Source organism: Triturus cristatus, chromosome 8 (assembly GCF_964204655.1).
Source record: "Triturus cristatus chromosome 8, aTriCri1.1, whole genome shotgun sequence".
Classification (NCBI taxonomy): domain Eukaryota; kingdom Metazoa; phylum Chordata; class Amphibia; order Caudata; family Salamandridae; genus Triturus; species Triturus cristatus.
Genome location: NC_140591.1, coordinates 865,947,380 through 865,969,368, shown reverse-complemented (window position 1 = coordinate 865,969,368; position 21,989 = coordinate 865,947,380). Strand labels below are relative to the sequence as shown.

The 21,989-nt window shown below is 45.7% G+C and overlaps 1 protein-coding gene across 2 annotated transcripts in view; it reads right to left on the bottom strand.

The window, feature by feature from the left end:
• The window catches only part of SENP7 (SUMO specific peptidase 7), a 991,910-nt gene that overhangs the window by 914,802 nt on the left and 55,119 nt on the right, over nt 1-21,989 (bottom strand). For both annotated transcript variants that reach the window (XM_085622390.1, XM_085622391.1), the window contains exon 2: nt 10,624-10,696. In XM_085622390.1, coding sequence (XP_085478516.1) covers nt 10,624-10,677 — 54 coding nt within the window. In that variant the 5' untranslated portion in view covers nt 10,678-10,696. The remainder of the gene's footprint in view (nt 1-10,623; nt 10,697-21,989) is intronic.

The following is a 21,989-nucleotide window of genomic DNA, read 5'->3' as shown; positions in this document are numbered from 1 at the left end:
AGTAGACTTCATAAAATTGGAAAGACGTGACCACCTAATGTGTAAAATGCAACACCGAGTAAGAAAACTTTCTACACACAATCGGAGGATGTGCGGTAATCCAGACCTTCTGGATAGAGGTAATACATGAACTGTTCACCATTCTAGAATGTGAACTACCAATTACCCTCGAGTTTCTTACATTGGGTATCTCACATTATAATAATGCACTAAGGTAAAAACTATAGCTCTGTGTATTAGGATTAGTTACTGGGAAAGGATATGTGGCCAGAAGGCATGGACAGGGTTGTTTATGAAAGCAGTGGGTGCCCATAAAAAATTCAAGAAAGTGTGGGGGGGACGGAGAGCTCATTATGTTTTTAAGAAAGACAAAGAGGCGCAACCACAAGTACATAGAAGGACACAATTGGAAAACTAGAAGAACGTAATGACTGGTGGTGCTGCTATGCCTGGTCTATAAACAAGGAATAATTGCTTTGCCATGTTCTTACAGCTAGTCCTTTACTGTCCTACCCCAATAAACTGCATCTGTATGAGACAGATGTTTTTTATTTTGTAAAGAAATGGTTAAATAAAAGCCTTGCAACACGTTAGAAAGCAGTCAAACTGTGCGAGAAGAGACCAGATCAATCTTAACTTGCCAGAACACAGGAGAAAACAGCAAAAACAGCGCCATGTGGGCATGTGACACACTCTATGTGGAGTTAACCATGAAACCACACTATGTTTTTTCAAAATTGGTTAAAAATTGGTACTTTACTCTGTAAGATCATCAGTACTGCTTTAGCGCTAGTGGAATGCCCATGAATTCTAGTTGCAGAAACCTGTTAAAGTCCATACCAGCTTCTCATACCACACTTTATACTTCTTGCAACATATGCAGAGTAAAGTCAGTATTTTTCTGTTGTTCCAATCGTAGTTCATGAAAAAGATGCTAGATTTCTCATCTAGGCACGATTAAAAAGCAAAACCAAAAACAGAGTTTATGGTGAGCCACCGAAGTTTTTGAAAGGTACAATCTCAGAAAGAAGACAGTACAGTTTGAAATCGAAAAGAACCTTGAATATAACTGAAGGGTGAGCAGAGAGTATTGCGGCTCCTCTGTAAAAAACAAACTTTCTGCAATGACCCTTAAAACGTACACGGATGTCAGAAGATCATCCAATTCGCCTATTAGCCCTTATTAACTAAGATGACCCAAGTATAACACTGGCCGAATGTAGACTAATTGCCATTATGCCACACAAAACAAAATTCTGCTGCAAAAGGAAAAGTGTCTTTAGGTGCAATTAACTGGATTGTGAAATGATTTTACTGCAGAAACCCAAAGAAGTTTGGAAGTAAGACTGTTTCAAGTTGTGCGTAAAGCACAGAAAAGGTATTCAAAACGACAGATGGAAGAAAGCCTAAGGAAAAGGAATATACAAAGAGAATAGCAATAGTTGAAGCAGGTTCTAGTACACTTTGGACAACAGGAAAGGGAGGAGGGGCAGATAATTACTCACAGAAGAGTGGTGCAAGTCTTACTAAGGCATTCAACGGAGGGTGCGATTTAATGAAAAAAAGATAATACATTTTTAAATAAATATGCATAATTTAACTTGTAGGCTTTAATGAAAATAAGATGTTGTAAATGCCAAAATTGCACTAGGCAACCATATTTACTAGTACTAGGCTTCAAATGGCAGAAGCAGCAATGCCTGACAAGCTGACTGACTAGAAATGCTTAGAGATATGTAAAATGTTCTTTCCTTGACCTTTCCATGAACATGTTTTTTTTTTTATACATATTTTATTTGTCAATTTGCATATACTGCGTAGGACTCTGCACTCCAGAGTCATCTGCCAAAGCAAACCAAAGACAACCATTACAGCAAACGACCCCCCCCCCATGAACAACAATACAATACATAGGAGCATTTGACGATATTTCACCACACCCCCAACTCCCCCCCCCCCCACTCCCCCCCCCCCCCAAAGATCTCAGAGGTCCATACTATCTCATCTGTAACATCAAAAAGAAGATTAACAGGTCCTAATCCAGACTCGCCACCCCCCTGCTCCTTCCCTCCCCTCCCCCTATGCTGGACCCCGGACTTAAACCGATATCGAAGGCTCCTCTATTGCCAGAGGTTCCATCCAGAGGCCCCGGTACTCCACCCATCGCTTCCATATTTTATAGTGTTTGCGTGGGCACCCCCTGGCCACAAAGATGGGCTGCTCCAGACCCATGCAAAAGTCCAGACCATTTTTCCATGCAGCCACCGAGGGAGCCCTCGTTGCCTTCCAGACCTTGGGAATGTCTCATTTCACCAGAGTCAGGCCTAGGAGCATGAGGTGTCATTTATAAACATTGCCCCCAACCCCCTCCATAATATGTAACAGTGCCAGCTTTGGTGTGCGGATAAGCTCCCAACCCAGGACCTCTGAGAGACAGGCAAAGACCCCCCTCCAGAAGCGGTCTAACGATGTGCAGTGCCAAACCGTGTGTATAAACGTACCCTCCACCCGACCACAGCGAAGACATTCCAGGGAGGCGATCATCCCCGTCTGCCACAATCGTGACCTGGTAAAGTAGACTCTGTGAAGGTATTTGAATTGGACTAGGCGTAATCGTATCGCTATGGCCGCCCCCCGAAGGGCTGCCAAGGCCTCCGTCCAATCCTTCTCTTCCAGCCCACCCACATCTGCCTCCCAGTCCCCTCGGACTTTCTGTAGTGTAGGGGAGCAATGCGTGACCAGGGACCGATAAATACGCAAAATCATTTTGTCTTGTAGGTCCCCCATAAAGACTTTTGCTTCAACTGGACTAAATTCAGGTATGGACTCCGGGCCCTGCAGACTAGGGGACAACGCATGGCGCAGCTGCAGATAGCGATAGAATTGAGCCTGAGGCATATGGAACTTCTCTTGGAGATCGCGAAAGGATTTTAGTGTCGTGCCCCTCAGGTCATCACCCAGGGTGGAGATACCGATGGCATCCCATCCCCGAAACCCCGGAAGGGCCGCCAATTGGGGCAGACGCCCATTATCCCACAAAGGAGTCTCCCGGTTCAGGACGTTCCACCAGCCCATGCGCCGCAACGCCTGCCTTCAAACCATGAACATCACCCGTGTATCTGGTGGCAACGCGCTCCGCAACCGTGCCGAGTAGAAGAGTGTATGCAGTGTGTGATTCCGCATAAGATAGCGTTCCAGTGCGTACGCCGGGTCCCCCCTCTCCCAATACCACCACTCGTTAAGGACCAGCAGGTGCGAGGCCTGATAGTACGAGAGGAGATCCGGGGATGCCAGTCCCCCACAATAGGTAGATAAAAAGCATGTTCGTATGGCCACTCGCACCTTCCCTCCTTCCCACAGAAACTGTCCCAATATAGAGTTCACCAGTCGAAACCATCTAGGCGGGATCGGATATGGGTGATTCTGAAGCTGATATAAAAGTCGGGGGAGCGCCACCATCTTGAAAATCGCCGATCTGCCAAACAGTGTCAGGGTCATGCGGGACCAGGACTTAAGGTCCACCCGAACCCAATGCCACACAGGTGTCAGGTTACGCTCCCAGGCCAAAGCCGGTACATCCGAAAGTACCACCCCCAGATATTTCAAGCCACCTGCAGCCGACTGGACCTCGGTCGCCCACGAGCCCACACCCCGTCTGACCTCCCAACACCCACAATGTGGATTTGCAATTTCCCCGAAGATCCGAATTATCCGCAGAAGCTGTGGCCCCGTCCTGTCGACTGCCGTCAGGAAAAAAGAGGACGTCGTCCACATACAGCACGATTCTATCGGACAAGCCCGTTTGCCATTCAAATCCCTGTATCTCTGCGTCCACACGCACCCAGGCCGCCAAGGGCTCCATGGCAAGAGCAAACAGATACGGCAAAAGGGGGCATCTCTGCCGCGTTCCGCTCTGAATAGCAAAAGTGGAGGAGGTGGCGCCCGCTACCCGCACCGATACCGTCAACCCAGTGTACAGGAGTTTCACGTAGTAAAGAAAGCGTGGACCCAGATTGAGCCTAGGAAGCAGAGCAAACAGGTAGACCCAGCTCAAGGAATCAAACACCCTGTCCATGTCCGCCAAAAGTAGTGCCGCCGGTTCCCCCAGCCGCTGGATCGCCGCAATCGCCACCTGTGCCCTTCTGATATTGTGCCGGGTGACCTGCTGAGGCATGAACCCCGCCTGATCCGGGTGCATGAGTGACGTGATATAGGGCAATAGTCGATTGGCCAGCGCCTTCGCCAGAACTTTGGCCTCCACGTTTAAGAGGGATATGGAGCAGTAAGAGGCGTGATGTTCCGGTGGACGCCCGGGCTTATGGAACACCACCACTTCTGCGTGTCTCCAGTCCGGGGGAAGCAAACGCCTGTCCCGGGCCTCCTCCACCACCGCGTGGTAGTGCTGGGCTAATTGCACATTGTACCGACGAAAAAACTCTCTCGGAAACCCATTAGGTCCGGGCGCTTTCCCAGGGTTCAGTTCCCCCAAGGCCGCTCCCAGTTCCTCGTCCGACAAGGGGGCCTCCAAGTGATCCCGCAGCTCGTCTGAAAACGCCCTGGGAGGCAGATCTGTAATTAATTTCTCAACTGTAGCCGCCGACAGACACTTCCAGGGGGCATAAAGGTCCGCAAAATATGTAGCAAAGCTCTCTGCAATAGCTGGAGGATCGGTAATCGGGGTCCCTGCGGAGTCCAAAATTCCCAGCAGGGCTTGAGTGTGAAAGGTGCTCTGACAAAGGCGATGCAACATCTTACTCGACTTGTCCCCCCATTGGTATACTCTGCTGCGCATTGCCAGCCAGACTTGTCGTGCCTCATCCATCAGCAGAGCTGCGCACTCCTGTTGGGCCAGCAGCAACTGTCGCACTCCCAGACTCTCGGTTCTGTCGCTCGAGTATCTTTATGTTCGCCTGAGCATGGGTCAGTTTCTCCCTACGCTGCCTGCGAGCCACTGCGCACCAAGAAATGTCCACCCCTCGCAGCGTGGGCTTTAACGCCTCCCACAGAGTGGCCGCACTGGAGACGGATCTCACATTCGCCGTCAGATACTGAGCTATGGATTCACCCATATGAGCTGTATATTCCGCTTTTTGGAGATTCTACACCGCCAGGCGCCACCGAAACGGCTGCCTTCCCCTGCCTGCATCTAGTTTTATGAGCACTGGGGAGTGGTCCGAGAGCCCCCGAGGCAAAATCTCCGCCGCCACCACCCTACCAGCCATCACCCGGGGAACAAAAATGTATTCCAATCTAGAGAAGGATTTGTGGACTGCTGATAGGTACGTGTACTCCCGAACCGCGCCATGAGCACGCCGCCATGTGTCCACCCAGTCTAGTGCTGTCACCAGAGAATGTCGTTTTGTAGGGAGATCACTCCTACGACCCTCCACAAACCCTGTCCTGTCCGCATTCATGTTCATAACGTCATTCCAGTCCCCGCCCACCACAGACATTACATCTGGCATGTCGGCCCACAAAGATTGTAGCCGCTAAATTAAATTCCACTGCAACGGGGGAGGGGCACATACACTACCTAAAATGAGGGGGTCCTCCTCGACCCTACCCCGGATGAAGTAGCATCCCTGCCCATCAACCCACTGCTGTTCATACGTGTAGGGGACCCTGCGATGTATCAGTATAGCCATGCCTCGAGACCCTCTCATAAAGTCAGCATGATATACCTGTCGGAACCCATAGCGTTGCAAGCAAAGGGCCTTTGAGGTGGGTCTCCTGTAACAGAAGAAGATCAGCCTACACCCTCTTTGCGTGGTAGGGCCCCCGCTTGATCTTGTCCAGGACCCCTCGTACATTCCAACTCAGGATACAGAGACCACCCTGCGTCCCTTGCCCACCATCGGACATTTCAACCATATGGGGTTGCATCATTGTTCAATACTAACATGGAGCCTCGGTGGCATGTGTGCAACCTGTAATAGACCTGTAATGGAAGTGCAACCTGAAAACAGCAACAACCCCTCTCCAACAAACCCCCCACCCCATACCTAAAAAAAAAAACGAACTATCTGTCGCGGCAGGGCTGGCCCCCAATCCCCAACGGGGGGGATGTGAACCACCCCAACCAATGAATCCACAATACACAGCCCATAACCACCAGGCAGGGCTTCCGCCAGCTCACACCCGACGGTAGGTCAAGCCCAGTTGAGGACATCCCGGTTATCAATAGTTGAAGTTTCACAGCGCAGCACCCGCATCCTCCGCTAAGGATCCAATGTCTGTCCCCCCAGGGCCGCCCCCCCTCGGGTGGAGGCACTGCTGGACTGCGAGCGCCGTCGGGACCTCGATCGTCTGTCCCCCTTCTGCCTCTGGCCATGGGGGCCCCCTCCCGAGCCGCATCACTCGAGGATGAATCAGATTCCCTACCCGGTGGCGTGTGGGGCTTCACCCGCACCATTTCATCCGTCCATCTGAAGACCTCTTCTGGCGTATCAAAGAAGTGAGTGCAGGAACGAAAGACCACTCGGAGGCGGGCCGGAAAGAGCAGGGCGTAAGGAAGCTTGAGTTCTCTCAGCCGGGCCTTGGCGGCCATAAATGACTGACGTTGCTGCTGGACCTGTCGCGTATAATCAGTGAATATCAGAATACGAGAATTGTTGAAAAACAGGGGTTCTTTGGCCCTAGCCTGCTTCAACATGGCGTCTCTGTCCAGATAGTTCAATAATTTGGCTATGACAGGCCACGGGTGAGCCCCCACCGGAGGCTTTTGCAGGAGTGCCTGATGAGCCCGCTCCACCACAAAGCATCTGGACATTGCTTCGGGGGGGAGCCAGCCCTCCAGCCAGGTCGTCAGAAAGCATTCCATGTTTCCCTCTTCACAGCCCACCGGAAATCCAACGAATCGGAGATTGTTGCGTCGGGCCCGTCCTTCCGCATCCTCCGCTGTGAGCGTGAGGCCCTATTGGACGGTTTCCATCGCTGCCACATTTCGTTTCAACTCCGCAACGTCATCCTCCACTCCAGAGATACGAGTCTCAGCCTCAGTAAAACGGGACACCGCCTCAGTAATACGGGACACCACATTGCATAGGTCTTGCGGCAGCAGTGTAACGTCCGCTCCGACTGCCCCTATTTTCGCATCCAACATGTCCCTAGAGTGGGTAATGGCGGCCATCAGGGCCGCATTGTCTGGCACTGCTCCCGGTTGGCTCCCAGAAGCTCCAGCCACCGCCCCTGGGCCAGTAAATTTATCAATAGGCCCCTGCCTGGTCGAGCCACCACCCCCCTTGTCTCTGGTCATGATGGTACCGTGGGCTTCTAGGACTGGCCCACCCCCGACCGAGTGATGCACAAACCCAGGTGATAGCGAATCCCGCGGCCCGATCTAGCCGCCGAGTGTGCACTAGTCGGCCCCAGGCCCCACTTTTCCGCCTCTCCCCGAGCACCCCAGGGGCCCAGATCCACCCAGGTGTGCGGGACCGCGGACCCCGCCCAACCAGCTTCTGAAGCGACCAGTCACCGGGCAGAGCCCACCCACCCGCACCACCAAATATTCTTCACACAGGTAGCGACGGGCACCCCCAGCGGCCTATCCCTTACTCCTGCAGCCCGACCCATACACTGCTGAGAGCCCCAGATGCCCAAATTAATTCCTGAAACGGGCGGTGGGGTGCAGGCCTACGACCCATTCTTCGGTCCCCACCCCGCGACTCAATAGTGCCGCCGAGTCCCGCCACTTACTCTTCTCTATGGGGTGACCTCGTGGGGCACAGGATCCTCCCTCCGGCCTCTGCACCGAAGACTCAGCGGGCCCAGGCTATCACAACCGGGGTGGGGGCAGCACAACAAAGTGTCCGGCGATACACAAGGCAGTCCAGCTGCCCCTCCACCGTGACTGTTAATGCGGAGGAAAGAGGGGTGCGCTACCGCTCAGCATGGAGGCCCCAGAGTGTCCAATACGTCCCAAAGAGGGGGCCAAGAATGCCGAGCTCGGTTGCAGCAGCTCCCCCCACGCAGCTCGTCCCAGCCTCCAATCCTCGTTTGTAGCTCTGAAAAGGGGGGCGAAAACCAGGACTCAACTGCCACACCGGAGCTGCAGAGAGAACCAGGCGCCACTAAGGGGAAGGGGGGGGCAGCCTACCAGTCCCCCGGCAGCCCCCCGCGCAGGCCGACTAGGCCGCCAGTCCCCCCCACAACACCAGAGAGGAAGGGCACTTCAAGGAGCAGGGCCGCCGCCCCTGTCGCCGGCCGCCTCAGCCTCGCGCACCTCAGCCCCTACAATGACCCAGAATTGGCCGCGTCTCCTGCCGCAGACGCTCCGCCTTACCACCGCAGCCCGGCCCGGTCCGGCCGCCGGATCACCCCATCTCACTCCCGCAGGCCTGCTGTCCCAGCAGCTGAGAACCAGCGCAGGTCCCAACAGCTCAATCGGATGACGGGCCTCCTGCCATAGGGCCAGTCCGCTCTCCGCTGCCGGATGTGCCCGCCGGCCAGGCCGAACTCCACCGCCTGCCCTCAACTTCCAACAGACGCCGCTCGCCGCTCCCGGGACACTCCTCGCTCAGCCAGGCCTCTCCCCCGCAGCAGCGGAATCACGGCTCCACAGCAGCTCCCCGCTCCTAGATTTCACCAGTCAAGTAGGTATCAGGTACTGCGCCACAGACACGTCGATTTCTGCCTCAAACGTTCCGGGATGCCAGGATTATCGTTGGATGTATTGCGGGCAGGACGGAGACGGCTTAGATCACGTCCGCCATGTTGGCTTCCCAAGCCACGCCCCCATGAACATGTTTTTTAAATAAATAATAGTTACATAAATGTTCTCATAAACACAGAAAAATGCTTCTACTTTCAGAAAGGAGAAAACATGATTAAAATGTGTTTATGAGGAAAATCTAATTTAAATCCGCATTTAAACTGAACTTGACTTCTTTTAACATACTTATTTATTTCCAAAAGATGATGTCATGCAAAATGATTTATTTTCATTACATTGATATTTCAGCTTTTACGTAGATCATTGTTAGAATTGAAGAAACATGCCATGTTAGAAGGTTAGAGATGTAGCTTAATGAGTGGGAAAGTAGACCTGAATGGGAAGAAGATTTCAATGAAATTTAGAAATGATACAACGTAGTTGCAAATTTAGAGATTACAGTCTGTGGACTATGTATTCCTGTGAGAAGATGGGGAGTGAACGCATTCCCATGACAGCATCGAAAGCTGATTGGATAAGAGGAGGCGAAGAACAAACATGAAGACTGCAACATTGCTTTTGACTGTTTATAATAGTGCATGTTCCTAGAGTAGTTTAACAATTCCTTTTACAACTTCTTTTTGCAACTTTTTTCCAGACCCTTTACCACTTTAGGTTCTTATTGACACCTATTTCACATGACTCTAGAATAGGAATTCTTTCCTTTATGGAACACGCTTAATGCCTTTTTATTACAATGTATTGATTGCTAAACTGATTGATTATTGATTGCTAAAACGTTTTATTGACCAATATTGATGAATTTACTTGTGATCTAATAAAGATGACTTACTAAAAGATTTAAAATAAAACCCTTTAACTCATATAAAACTCTTATTATTGACTGAAAATAGATTCGAGATTGTGATTATAATTTTATGTGATGTACATCTTCAGATTACCTCTAAAACATCGGCAAATATCCACTGACCTATTGATAGCAGGAATTAGCCCAGATGATGGTAAACATAGATTTTCAATGAAAGCTGATTCCTGCTCCAGCACAAACATACTGCTCAACCCGCACATTTTAACTTTTGGAACACTCTTAAAAGGCAGATACCAGTCCGGCAGCATAGGAGTGCCAGGGTCTCAATGGTTTCTGAAATGTGAAAAGCAAACAAGATTTCAAGGGATCACATTAGTGTGTGTCAACATAGTGTGCGCATATGTAGCTCCATGAAGAGGAGACCCACATTAGGTTCTCAGTTATGCCTGTGAGCAATGATTATTCCTTAGAATACAGGCATAATGGAATGCTTTAAAGTAAGCAGCCAATTACATGGACTGATAAGGAAACATTAGTTTGCTGCTTAAGGATCTGCAACATGTGTTTTCCTCAGCACTACACTCAGACCGATAGCACAACAGTTACCCCACCAGTTACATTTTAAAAACAATAACTCCATAGATGTTCAATGTTGATTATGCAGTAGGTTGCTGTTCCCTGACTTCTACTTCTTCACTTTCAACGACAAGAGAGAATGGACAGGTGCCTCCTGAAGTACGACAGGCCTCAACTACAGTCAATAACGCAAGCACAGTGTTCAAAGTTACATGCTTGGAGAATGAGCATCCACAGGGGCTCACTGTATGCAATGTATAATCTGTAGGGCCAAATAGTTTTTTAATGAGGTGTTGCTGAATGCAAATATTTTGTTGGGAAAGAAAAAACAGTGTTCAAAGGAAGCCCAGAGTGCACCCTATAAGGGACAGAGCTCTGATTTTCCTGTTTTGAGCTTCGAGAGCAACACAATCTGGCATATTGTGCTAGTCATGTTACATTATTAAGAACAGACTGTAAGGATATTTTTGTGACATAAGCAAAGAGAAAAAATTCTGTTACAATACTTAAGACAAATTGAAAGCATGAGACCAAAAAATCATTAAAATAAAAACAGATTATGGCATACCGGGGGCGTGTGAACTTTATCTTGGCATGGAGATTTATTTTTCTGTTCTTCCATCTTAGTTACGAAAGACAATCTGCAAAGAAAAAGTGACAAAATACAACATAAAATACGAACGGCCACGTAAAACGACTATGCAAACAGAGTAGTCACACTCTTAGGGCCTCATTGAGAGTTTAGAAATATTCCATTTTCTGGAGGAGTCTCGAAATATGGGGACCAGTCCGCTGAGTTTCGTCCACAATACTGTCCCTTTCATAGAAGCAATTCATTTGGTGAATTTTAAGCCATATTTAGATTTCCCTCTATAAATCAGAGGATTTTCAGTTTTATCCAAACCCTAAATGAGGTCCTTAGTCTTTCGTAATGTGATCAATCACAGCACAGTTCCGTATTTAATAGCACCAATATGTTCAATTAGTTTAGTGGTTATTTAATATTTAACAGATTTGTGGTTATCCAGCTGATCAGTAAGGCAGAAATAAGTTTGTCAGCCTCTGAAATAGTGACTGTAGAACCAGACAGCTCACAGAAAGTCACTTGAGATTCTGGAATGCCTTCAACAATATAATGTTCCAGAGAGCACCAGGCATAGGAGAGACTGCTTTGTAAGACTCAAGCATTTCTACTTGTCAACAAAGATGATAATAGCTTAAGGCATTATGCAGTACATCAAAAATAAGACATTAACAATGTATAATTTTGTACCCTCACGCCATAAAGCACAGAGCCGACAAGGTTGATTTTGAACTCCAATCATAATTTCTAGTTGAGAGTTCCATCCGTGGTACTTTCAGCCACGATCTGGAGTGAACATATTGAGGGGTCATCAGGACCTCAAGCCCAGGAATCTTGTGCTTGGACTAGGCCTCAATGAAGCAACCACGGTGTTTGTGGGTGTGCAGGAGCAAGGACCAAACCAGTTGCCATAACAACCATAGGTTCAGAGTTGTGCCAACACTATTGCTTCCAAGTTTGAAGAAACGCCAGGGAGCCAGATGCCAGTGTGGCTACAGTTGTGTGTTGTTCTTCTCAGCACAGGAGCTCAGAGGTCTGACAATCAACTCCAGATGGAGTATGTAGATAGGTACGGTGCTGGCTTTAGGGTGGGCTTCAGCAGGAGCCTTTTGCCCAATTTGTGGTGTGGAGGAGGAGGCAGTGAACAACGTGTGGATCAGGAGTAAAACAGAGAGCACAGGTGGTCTGACCAGCCTCTCATTTCCATCCTGCCTTTTGCTTTACTTGACCTACCCAAGCCAGAAACACATCTGTACTGTTTTTGTGCACTTTAGTCTTAAGATAAAGTTTCACCAACACAGGTTTTTATTATAGAAGGACCTTTTTTGTTCTCATGGCATCTCGTCTTAACGGGGCACAGATACAATTTTGTGTACGTTTTTCACGTCAATGCTGATAGAAAGACTAAATAATATCCCAAATGTGCTGGTAAGGATGAAGAAATAATTGAGGGTGAGGCTAGCTGAGGAAGTGAAATAACAGAGAAGTTGTGGCTCAAGATGATGCGAGTCAAAGCAGCGAGGGTGCTTCGGACATTTTAGGTGCGAGGCAGTAAAAATGCCCCCTTCTGCTCGTCACTGCCCTTACCTAATGGCAACTAACCTTCACTTCTCTATTCAAACTTGTTAAGGAGAATTTAACCATGACAAAAATTTGCATAATTGCATGAAATTAAAACATTTTATTGAGGAGGGAATGTATAGAAAGCCCCTCATTACTTAAATTATTACCACGACCTATATGTAAAAATTATTTTAAAATGGTATGTTTAAAGAAGGAAGGCACATACAGGGTATGTGAGGGGGAACTAATATAGCAAAGTAGTCTCAAACGGGAAATAATTTGGTTTTGGTCAATGTTATACATACATTTTTCTTAAAGTATGTCATATCTGATTTTATTTAACACCATCATAGACGGTATGGTTACATACTATTGGAAGCAGTGCTAGGTCAATGGATAGTTGTGATGAAGGAGACATTTAATAATACGGAATTAATAATGCAGTCCCAAAACGTCAACCAAACAAATCCAGGACTAAAGGAGAACATAAACAAAAACATTAACTGAATTAAATGCATTGGAATGTGACTGTAATTTAGATTTGGATTGTGAGGGAATTTACAGATGTGCGGATAGGTCCCATGGTAGGATTGCACAAGTTACTATGCACTTTCCCAGAAGATATGTATTAGTTTGATAAGAAATAAGATTGTGTCTAGGGAATAATGATACTGCATTATCAGTTTTTATTTTTTTATGTAATGAATTTTTTTTTAAAATAAATCTTTTTATGGAGTTTTACAAAGATATAGCATCTTGCAGATCCTATATCATTTTCATGTGTCTCCGCAGGGGGGAGACCCAACAACTTGAAACTTATACAGCAGTTCCGAATCAAGATATGCTACAGTGACCAATACAAGAAAGACATTGTCCTCAATGTTATGGAGAACCCACCCTGGGGCCACCAAGACCCTCAATTAACTCCTCCTCCATCCATCTTTAGGAGTGCCATCAGAACCATATTTTCTACCATTTCCGTGGGCACCCCTTGCCCAAATAAATAGTTTTTCCATTCAACATACAACATACCATGTCTCGTTTCCATCCTGCCACAGTTGGAGCCTCTCTTGCACCCTACAAGGGTGCTATATTGCGTTTTGCCACTGCAAGACCCAAAGATAGCCATTTTTTGTCCTCTCAGCTGTGACTCATCCCCCCATAGGTGCAGGAGGCATGTTTTAGCTGCATCTTGCATCTCCACCCACATGAACTCCCTGGCGAGTTTCTGTAGTGCCAACTAGCATGACTGTGTTGCAGAGCCGGACCACAGGATGTGAAGTAATGTACCCTTCTCCCCACAATCTCAAAGGCAGAGATCTGTAGGGCATCAGCCCATTGCCTGAATGGCAGAGCGGGAATAGTATGAATGGTGTAGGATACGCAATTTAATTAATCAGAACCCCACACTAATTGTCACCTTCCGGAAATCCCCCGTGGCCTCCTCCCACTCCCCATCCTCACAGTCCCAAATATCCTCTTCCCATTTAGTCCTCAGGGTGGCCAGGATAGTTATATAATGAATTTTTGTTTAAGGTATGTGCCTTTTTATAGGTTGTCCCCCTAATATAATTACTTATAGGTGGAGATTAAATCTCGTGCATTTATGTGGAATATAGCAAGATACTTGAACGAACTCTCATGTACAAAAACGTTAAATAAGAAATCCTAAATGCAAACAACAATTCACAATATGTGTTTTCCTATTTGTAATGTACTAAAAAGGACCCTAGAGTGCTAACGAATCATTACGATTTGCATTCCCAAATTAAGATATTTGTACTACAGAATCGCAAATTGTGAATGCCTTTCGCAAATTGTTCATGTTGCTCCGGCTATTGCTGATGACAGCAATTCAGGAAGTAGGAAGCCAAGCTGTTTGTGGAGAGAGCACAGGAACAGGAAAGTTAATTCTGTGCTTTTGGTGACATTTCAATTAACTTAAAATATCAAGTCAGGAGTGTTTGCAGGATGGCAGCAGAAAAAGAAAATTCAGTGATGCCGCCCTAAAAACCCTAGTTGAGGATTGCGTGGCCAAGGTAGTGTTTAACTTATTATTCTATATAAAATATATTTTAATAAATAATTTATGTTTTTTCCTACAAAGAAACATCAAACAACCCTATTAGTAAAGAAACTCAAGATGAGACAGCAGGAAAATCCCAAGCTGAAGATTCCCTCAAATACTTAGGATGATGAGACTTACAGTCTTAAATATGGAATATTTTAAATCAGATGACGGACTAACATCACCATCTGCCAAACTAATCAACAACTCCACTACCATTTCTGCAGCTATTTCTGTGACATAAGGACATTATGTACTTGAGCTTCAAACAATCGAGGATAGGCCTTGAAAGCGTCAAGGAAGAACTTAAGAAGATTCAGTGCCATTAGCTAAATATTTTTTTTTAAACCAGAGAATGCTCTGCTAAATGTCCAAAAAAGGAATCAAGCCATATTCCATTTATCACGTAGGGTTACTGATTTACAGAAAGGCAATCATACTGGTTGAGTCTTTAGAAAACATCATTTCGGACAGGACAGAGGCAATCAAAGTACTATGACAAACCTTTATAGAAGAGGGCAAAACAGAGAGATTTTGGTCTGTCTGTTGAGAAAATATAGCAACGAGTACTACATCTATGTGCCACAGATCTTTAGATTTTCAGGCACAGTTGAGTAGACAAATGGTGATGTAAACAGTACAATACATAAGATTAGTATTGTTTTAGAGGTAATGAGAAGCCCCACCCAATTTTTTAGGACGAAGTTTATTGCGTTTTAATTGACAAGTTACATACATGAGAACAGAATGACGAAATCTGAAAGAAAGAAAATCCATGGTGCATAGCTTTCAGCCTCCACCCAACGTTCCACACTGGCCTCGTCCCCAACCACAGCAATTGCCCCCCTTCCCTTGGTCGGATGGTGACAGCAGTCCTACTTCAGTTTTAAAAGGTAAGAGTACCTGACAGTGAGGAAGGTGCGAGTGCAAGTAATATTTGTGTCCTGGAGTCTAGTTTAAAGACATGTAGTATGAGTAGTTGGAAAGTGAAACCCACAGGTAGTCAGGTGTTAATGACGTGACAAACAGGGAATGGGGAGAAAGTAAATCTTATGATGTCGACAAACTTATTTAGAAATATTACAATGCCAAATTGACTTTAATTTGTCAATTTATTGTTAAAGAAAAAATAGTGTTGGGGATATATAAAAAAACAACAAATATGGTTGCTTAAAACTTGTGCGTAACTGTATTTATCTTTGTTTTGCGAAGAATACATTACAGTAAAATAATGTGTGTGATTTCTGTTCTACGGTCTCCTTCCTCCACAGAATGTAAATTATCTTAGGCAATGTTTGTTGATTCGGAGGGCAAATTAATTGCTACCAGCATCCTCTTCAATAACTTCCTCTAGTTATCTGCTCCACATTGCTATATTACTGGTGTATATGCCAAAGCCCCCACACTACTAAGGAGACAACTGAATCTGTCCTTCAAAAATCCCACAGGTCCAATCAATTACATTCCTGGCTTGTTTGTGGCAGTGGTGGGGAAATCCTATCGCCATACACCTGAACCATGTTGATTTTTATGATGGGCAAGAAGTCTTAATGTCTATTTTGTTAAAACTGATTTGCATATAGCTGGGTCCAAACTGGGGTGGCGTGGTAAGCAAATGAATGATGGAATAAACCCAGATGTGTGTGACTGGGGGTGAAAGACATGTTCAGATCAAATCTAGCAAAGATAAAAGGAACAAAGGTCTTCTACAGCATCACTGGGAAGGTGCAGACCAGCCGCCTGTGGGATTATTCACTTGTGAGAGGAACACCGGTTGGTTGTCCATAACCCAACCTCTGGACCGCGAAAAGAAGGATCAATATGTGGTGAGACTCCATCACTTGCTCTGTGCAGAGGGAGATAACCCTTAAAATATTTCTGCCGCATGTTGTCTCCTTGCCCCCAATGTGCCGTTACTGGGTGTGCTTTCAAATGGTTTAGCCATGGGCCATCTATTTCTCCCACTGAAGCTTGATCTTCCTTCTCCCTTAACTCCTGTTACCCAGTGCTTGTTGTATTTCCCACACCCCAAAAAGCCTTTCGTCTCAAACCTACTCTCTTGCACATGACCTGGTGCCCATTGGCGAGGACTCATGTTGCTTGGTACTTGAAATCGAGAGTTTTTGATCTGCATCCACTTTGTCACTTAATGGAATGTGTGTTCCTGTAGGTCAGGTGCATTAGAATTGCTTAATCGGTTGGTAGATTCTTCGCTTAGAAGTCAGAATTCAGCAATATTGTGCTTTGCTGTGCTAAACCAATTCCCTCATTTCCCAATGGTCTTACGTTCTTGAGCAACTCCTTTCCCCTACTGGATTTGGATTTATTGGTGGATGCCCCAAAGACCGGTAATGGACAGGGTTTTGAAATAGTAAGTAAATCCCTTGCAAAACAAGCTCGGTCAACTAGATGTATATTGGATTTTTTGCACCTTGTGTTGTATTGATCCATTATAGATAAACCAAAGTAAAGATATGTGAGAAACAGTAAATCTTGATAAGTCTATCTAGTCAAACATACTTGTAATATCCCCCCAAAAAATTGTTTAAATCCACTGTATTAGGTTAAACACATATCAATTGTTAAAACTTAATTACTAACAGGTCAGACTATAAAGTGCCTAATGTCCGTAGTACGGAGTAGGAGTTATCAAACGACAGTCATCTCTGCGCTTTGTTGTGGTTTTTTTAAGAAGGTCCTGCGCCGTTTTACAATATTTGCCAATTCTTGCCAGTTCAAGGGGAACCATGGTGCTAAAAATCCAGTTAATTGCATTGTTACATGTTCTTATCCCATGGATTAAAAAAAGTGGCTTTAATAGTATTCGCCGGAAGTGGAGCAATGTCGGACAGCAGCAAAGTAAATGTATAAAAGTTTCACATTTGTAGCAGCATAGTCCACACTTGACGATATTAGAGAGAAGTGGCCAGTTTTATTGAAGCCTTTTAATTTGTAATGGCAACATCCTTACAGCCAGAATTTGGGTTATGCAGGCATTCCCGATTGTGCAATTAAGATAAGATTGTGCTTGGAGGCAAACGTGGCAGTCATTGTTGTGTGAGGCTGCCAGGGCCCATAGCGGCGGTGTGGACTTGATGTTTTCCATGTCCGCGGTCTTCGAGAGGAATTTTATCTGTTTTTTTCAACATGCTTTTTATTACATTGAGCCTGAGTTATAAAGTGTTTAGAACAGTCTGATCTATTTGAAGAGTGGCTGCTGCTGCCGTTAAATAAGTGGACCAAGGGCTGTTTTCAATTTAGAATATATTTTGCAGAGTAAATTTCAAGGTGCAGGGCGTGGCCATGATGCATCTGTAATAATATTTTAGAAATGACCCCATGGTAGACCACTTAATGCCCTCCAGGCCAAACTCGAGTCTCAACAGAGATCCCCTGGTGTAATAATGCAACTTGAACACTCTTTTGTAGACTTTTAGATGTAGTTTTTCCATAGTTTTAATGAGTTGGCCCGGAAAAGCCTCGCTGCTGTAGGTGATTGCAGATAGTAATACAGTAATACAGCCCTGAGCACTTTTCAAATTGGGGCTTTCAAAGGCTGTGTGCAATTGGCTGGTGGTAATTAACGCAGCATTATCCGTAAAATGTCACATGTGTGTTTTAGGTGCACAATTTGCCGAGAACACTGTGCCCAGATAGTTATAGGATTTTGCTCCGGTGGTTTTTAAGGGACCCAGAGACCAATTGTAATTTGTTTGCTTTCACATCCTTCTGAATGATAACACCTTTGTTTTGGAAGCGTTTACTACTACCATTAGGGGTAATAAGCGCTATATAAATGCTAACCTTTATCCCTTTTCTATCCAGCCCCTATCCTTCTCAATCCAAATAATTGACTAATATCCATCACTCAAATTACTTTCATATTTCACTATACTAATTCACCACTAATCCTTTATGAGCTCCGGAGTAGTATGCTACTCTCCGGAAAAAGCACTTTAACACCCTATCAGGGGTAACAGGCGCTAAATAAATGCAACCCGTTTTCCCCTCTTCTATCCCTCTGCTATCCTTCTGAATCCAAATAACTAACATAGCCACCCCTCAAATTATTTTCATATTTCACTATACTAACTCAACACTAATCCTTTTGGGTTCCGGAGTAGCGAGCTACTCGCCGAAAAAGTGCGTTGACGCCTCGTCAGAGGTAGTAAGCGCTATATAAATGCAATTACAATTACAATGTTTGCATTGTTCAGCATTCCTTCCGTCATTTGTTCCTTTTGCTATTTTCACCTTAAGTGGGAAGGGTATGCCCAGATGTGGGTCCCGTGCTCACTGCGCCACTGGATTCAAGCTAGCCTGGGTGATGCCCAGAAACTGGCCCAAAGATGCTCGTTTCTGGTCCAGGGAGGAGCTGGCTTCCAGTTCAGGCTGGACTGTACCCACGGGGAACAGGGTCAAGGCTGATTTGCAAATGGCTGGGTTCAAACTGGGGTGAAGTGGTGAGCAAAAGAACTATGGATTAAACCAAGATCTGTGTGACTAGGGGTGAATGTTTGCATTGTTCAGCATTCCTTCCAGCATTTGCACAGATCTACATTTTGGCAACCTACCCCCTACCTACTTCTGGCTAAAGATGTGCCCTGTGTGAAGAAACAGCAGCGCATGTGTGTGTCATTGTATTTAAATTTTAACTGGAATAAAGGGTGGGGGCAACCAATGGAGGGTCTTTGTACCTGCAACCAAAAGCAGTAGGCACTGTATACATTGCTTTATGTGCCTGTTATTATTAATAGGGGTGTTTACTTTATTTGCTGTCAGTGCAAGGTGTGCATTTCTATTTTATTTGTCTGAAGTGGTGGGGAGGTTCATGTTGAGAGGAGTTGTAGAATTTCCTTAATTGCTCAAGTATCAAATGTACTACACATGATGGGGTCTTGGATGTTTGAAGACCTTTGCACCTCTTATGGCTAGGAAGCAGGAAGAGATGGGATAGTTCGGTGTTATGAGCCCCACTTATGCAGCGCAGCTATAGCACTTGTAATATGCTGGCATTTGTGCAGTGGGCTGGTCCGGGCTCTGCTTATGTTTTTGCCCACTGCTCCCTTCCTCCTACAGCCTTTTCTGGTCCCTCAGGGAAATGCTAGACGTGAGGCTTCAGAAGGGGTTAGGTGATGGTCACAGACCTAATGAAAGAGAGAAAATAGAAACGAGTAGTGCTACTTTTGGATGTTTGTTCAGCTGAACAGCTAATATAGGATTGAGACATTCTGGTAGTTTAAGCATAAATAAACGTAATTCATCAGATAGCCTAAGCGTATCCGTCAAGCCAGGAAAGTGTTTCCATCTCAACTGTGATTGAGCCCAGGTGTCCTTGCTAGGTGTGACATGGAATGCTGAGTTTTTCCAGTAACTCACAACCCCTCCATCTCAATGATCCGGATTCCTCCACTTCAAGATTGACTGTTTCTTCAACTTAGCTCTCGTTCGCTTTGCTGTGAGAAAGAAATTAAGTTTTATTTGCTGATGTGCGAGTGTGTGTGTGTGCTACATGTACTACATACATTTTATTCTGAGTGAGAAAATCTTGCACATCTAGTGAAGAGTTGTATCTCTTCATCTAAGTGATGCTTTCACTGCTGCCGTCATAACTACACCCGTACTGTGCAAGAGAACCTTGTACTGATACGGACAATTTTGTATATGATCCTTGTGTGGGGGAAGAATGTGCAGATGTTACCTTGCATACACCTTAATATGACCACATTACACCTGCCCAGGAGTGTAAGATGGGAAATTGATTTAACAGCCCCATTAAAAGTAAAGAAACCCTGACAAGAATTGTGGATACGGTCTCAGTGAACCATAGTACCTCTGCTACGTGAATTTAATGCCCATTGAAGAGTTTATAATCTCGGCCAAGAACCGAGTTTACTCCCATCCACACATGTTTATAAGGACATTTTGTGCGTATTGTTTAAGCTGGAGAGCTAGGAGTTGGCCCTATGAAAGAGAAAACCCTTCAGACCTACAGGTTCATGTTCTGACACAGTCTGTCCCAAAGACACAGCCCAAAATGTAGTCAATTGCCAGTCTGCACTCTGCCTTTAGGCACTATTTCTCTACATATGAAATTTGTCACAGGCAAACTGGCTGAGAAGTGGTTGCCGTGCACAACACTATTTACACATGCACAACACTATTTACACATGCTATAAAAACTAGCCAGTACAACATTTCCATATAAGCTGCATTACCAACATTTCCATATAAGCTGCATTACCATTCACTGAATAATTTTACTGGCATTTGAAATGTATGTTGCACAGTATGGTGCACGGATTGCAGTGCAGGCTCTCTGTGTGCAGATCTTAGTGATATATGGAGTAGGAGTATATGGTAGGGCAAGCAGATCGTCACAGAAGGCAAGTGCATTTCTGTAACATTTTGTCCCTTGGCCATGTAGATTTAAAAAAAAAAAAAAAAAAAAATGTTTTGTATATGCAAAAGATTTTCCATTTAATATACGATTTTTACATGCAGTTATTGAAGTTTGGATCATAGATCTCATAGGCATACCATAATTTGTTACATATCTGCTTTGTATCAAAACATCTATTGTCTACATTAACCTCTTCTGTGCCCATGACGAGATAGTCTCGTCATGGAGCACGGTTGCGCTGTGCCCATGACGAGACTATCTCGTCATGAACCCCACCCACTAGTGCAACGCCCGGCACAGGAGGGGGAAAGGGCGTGGCACAGAAGGGGTTAAAGGTGTACGGGATTTAGCTTGAAACATAATAAACTTATGAACAGGTATAGAAACAACGCTTGGCATAGGCAGGAAGTGAGCGTGATGTGTAGGCTGGCTAGAGAAGATAAAAGCTGGGTGTGTAGTAAGGTGGCATTTGCACAATATGTGAGGAAAATGGGAATAAGGACAGGGGGATTTTGGGAAGATTGGTGTATTATGTCTGGGTTCAAGGGAAGAGGGTGGCTAGTGAGAGTTTTGAAGTCAGGTGTATGGTCATATGAGAGACCATGCTTGGGGTGATGGCTAATGAACACTGGAGAGTGAGGACGGGAGTTCTGCATTGCTCAGGTGAAATCAATGGACTAGGCAACATGTCATCTCTGGGAGTTATAACTAAGTTTTCCAAAGATCATCCCAGTCTCAAGCCATTGGATTTTTTCTAAAGCCTTTGGCCTCCTGACTGGGGAGGACTTTACTTTCAGGCTGCGCCCATATATTAGCACAGTCTGATCCAAGGTTGTGAACAGGGGTGGTGTTGCAGCTTCCAAGCATAAGGCAGTTGGACGCTTTGCTAGAAGGAGACTTAAGTCAGGATAGCTTGAATCCAGTGAGCCCGGGACCCACGTCTGGGAATACCCTGCGCACCAGATCTCTTGACTGGGGGTGAGTGTTTTGATTTGTTCTGCATTTTGTATATCAATTGTGTCTTTTGCTTTCTCGCCCTAAGTGCGCCGGGTATGCCCAGACATAGGTCCCAGGCTCACTGTGCCACTGGGTTAAAGCTATCCTGGCTGATGAGGGGTGAAACTCCGAAATAGGTCCTAGGATGCTTGTTTCCGGTACAGGAAGGGCCTGGCTTGGCAGTTCGGGCTGGATTGTCTTATGAGGTACAGGGTCAAGACTGATTTGAATATTGCGAGGTCTAAACTGTGGTGGCATGGTGAGCAAAAGAATGATGGATTTGACCCAGATCTGTTGACTGGGGGTGAATGTTTTGATTTG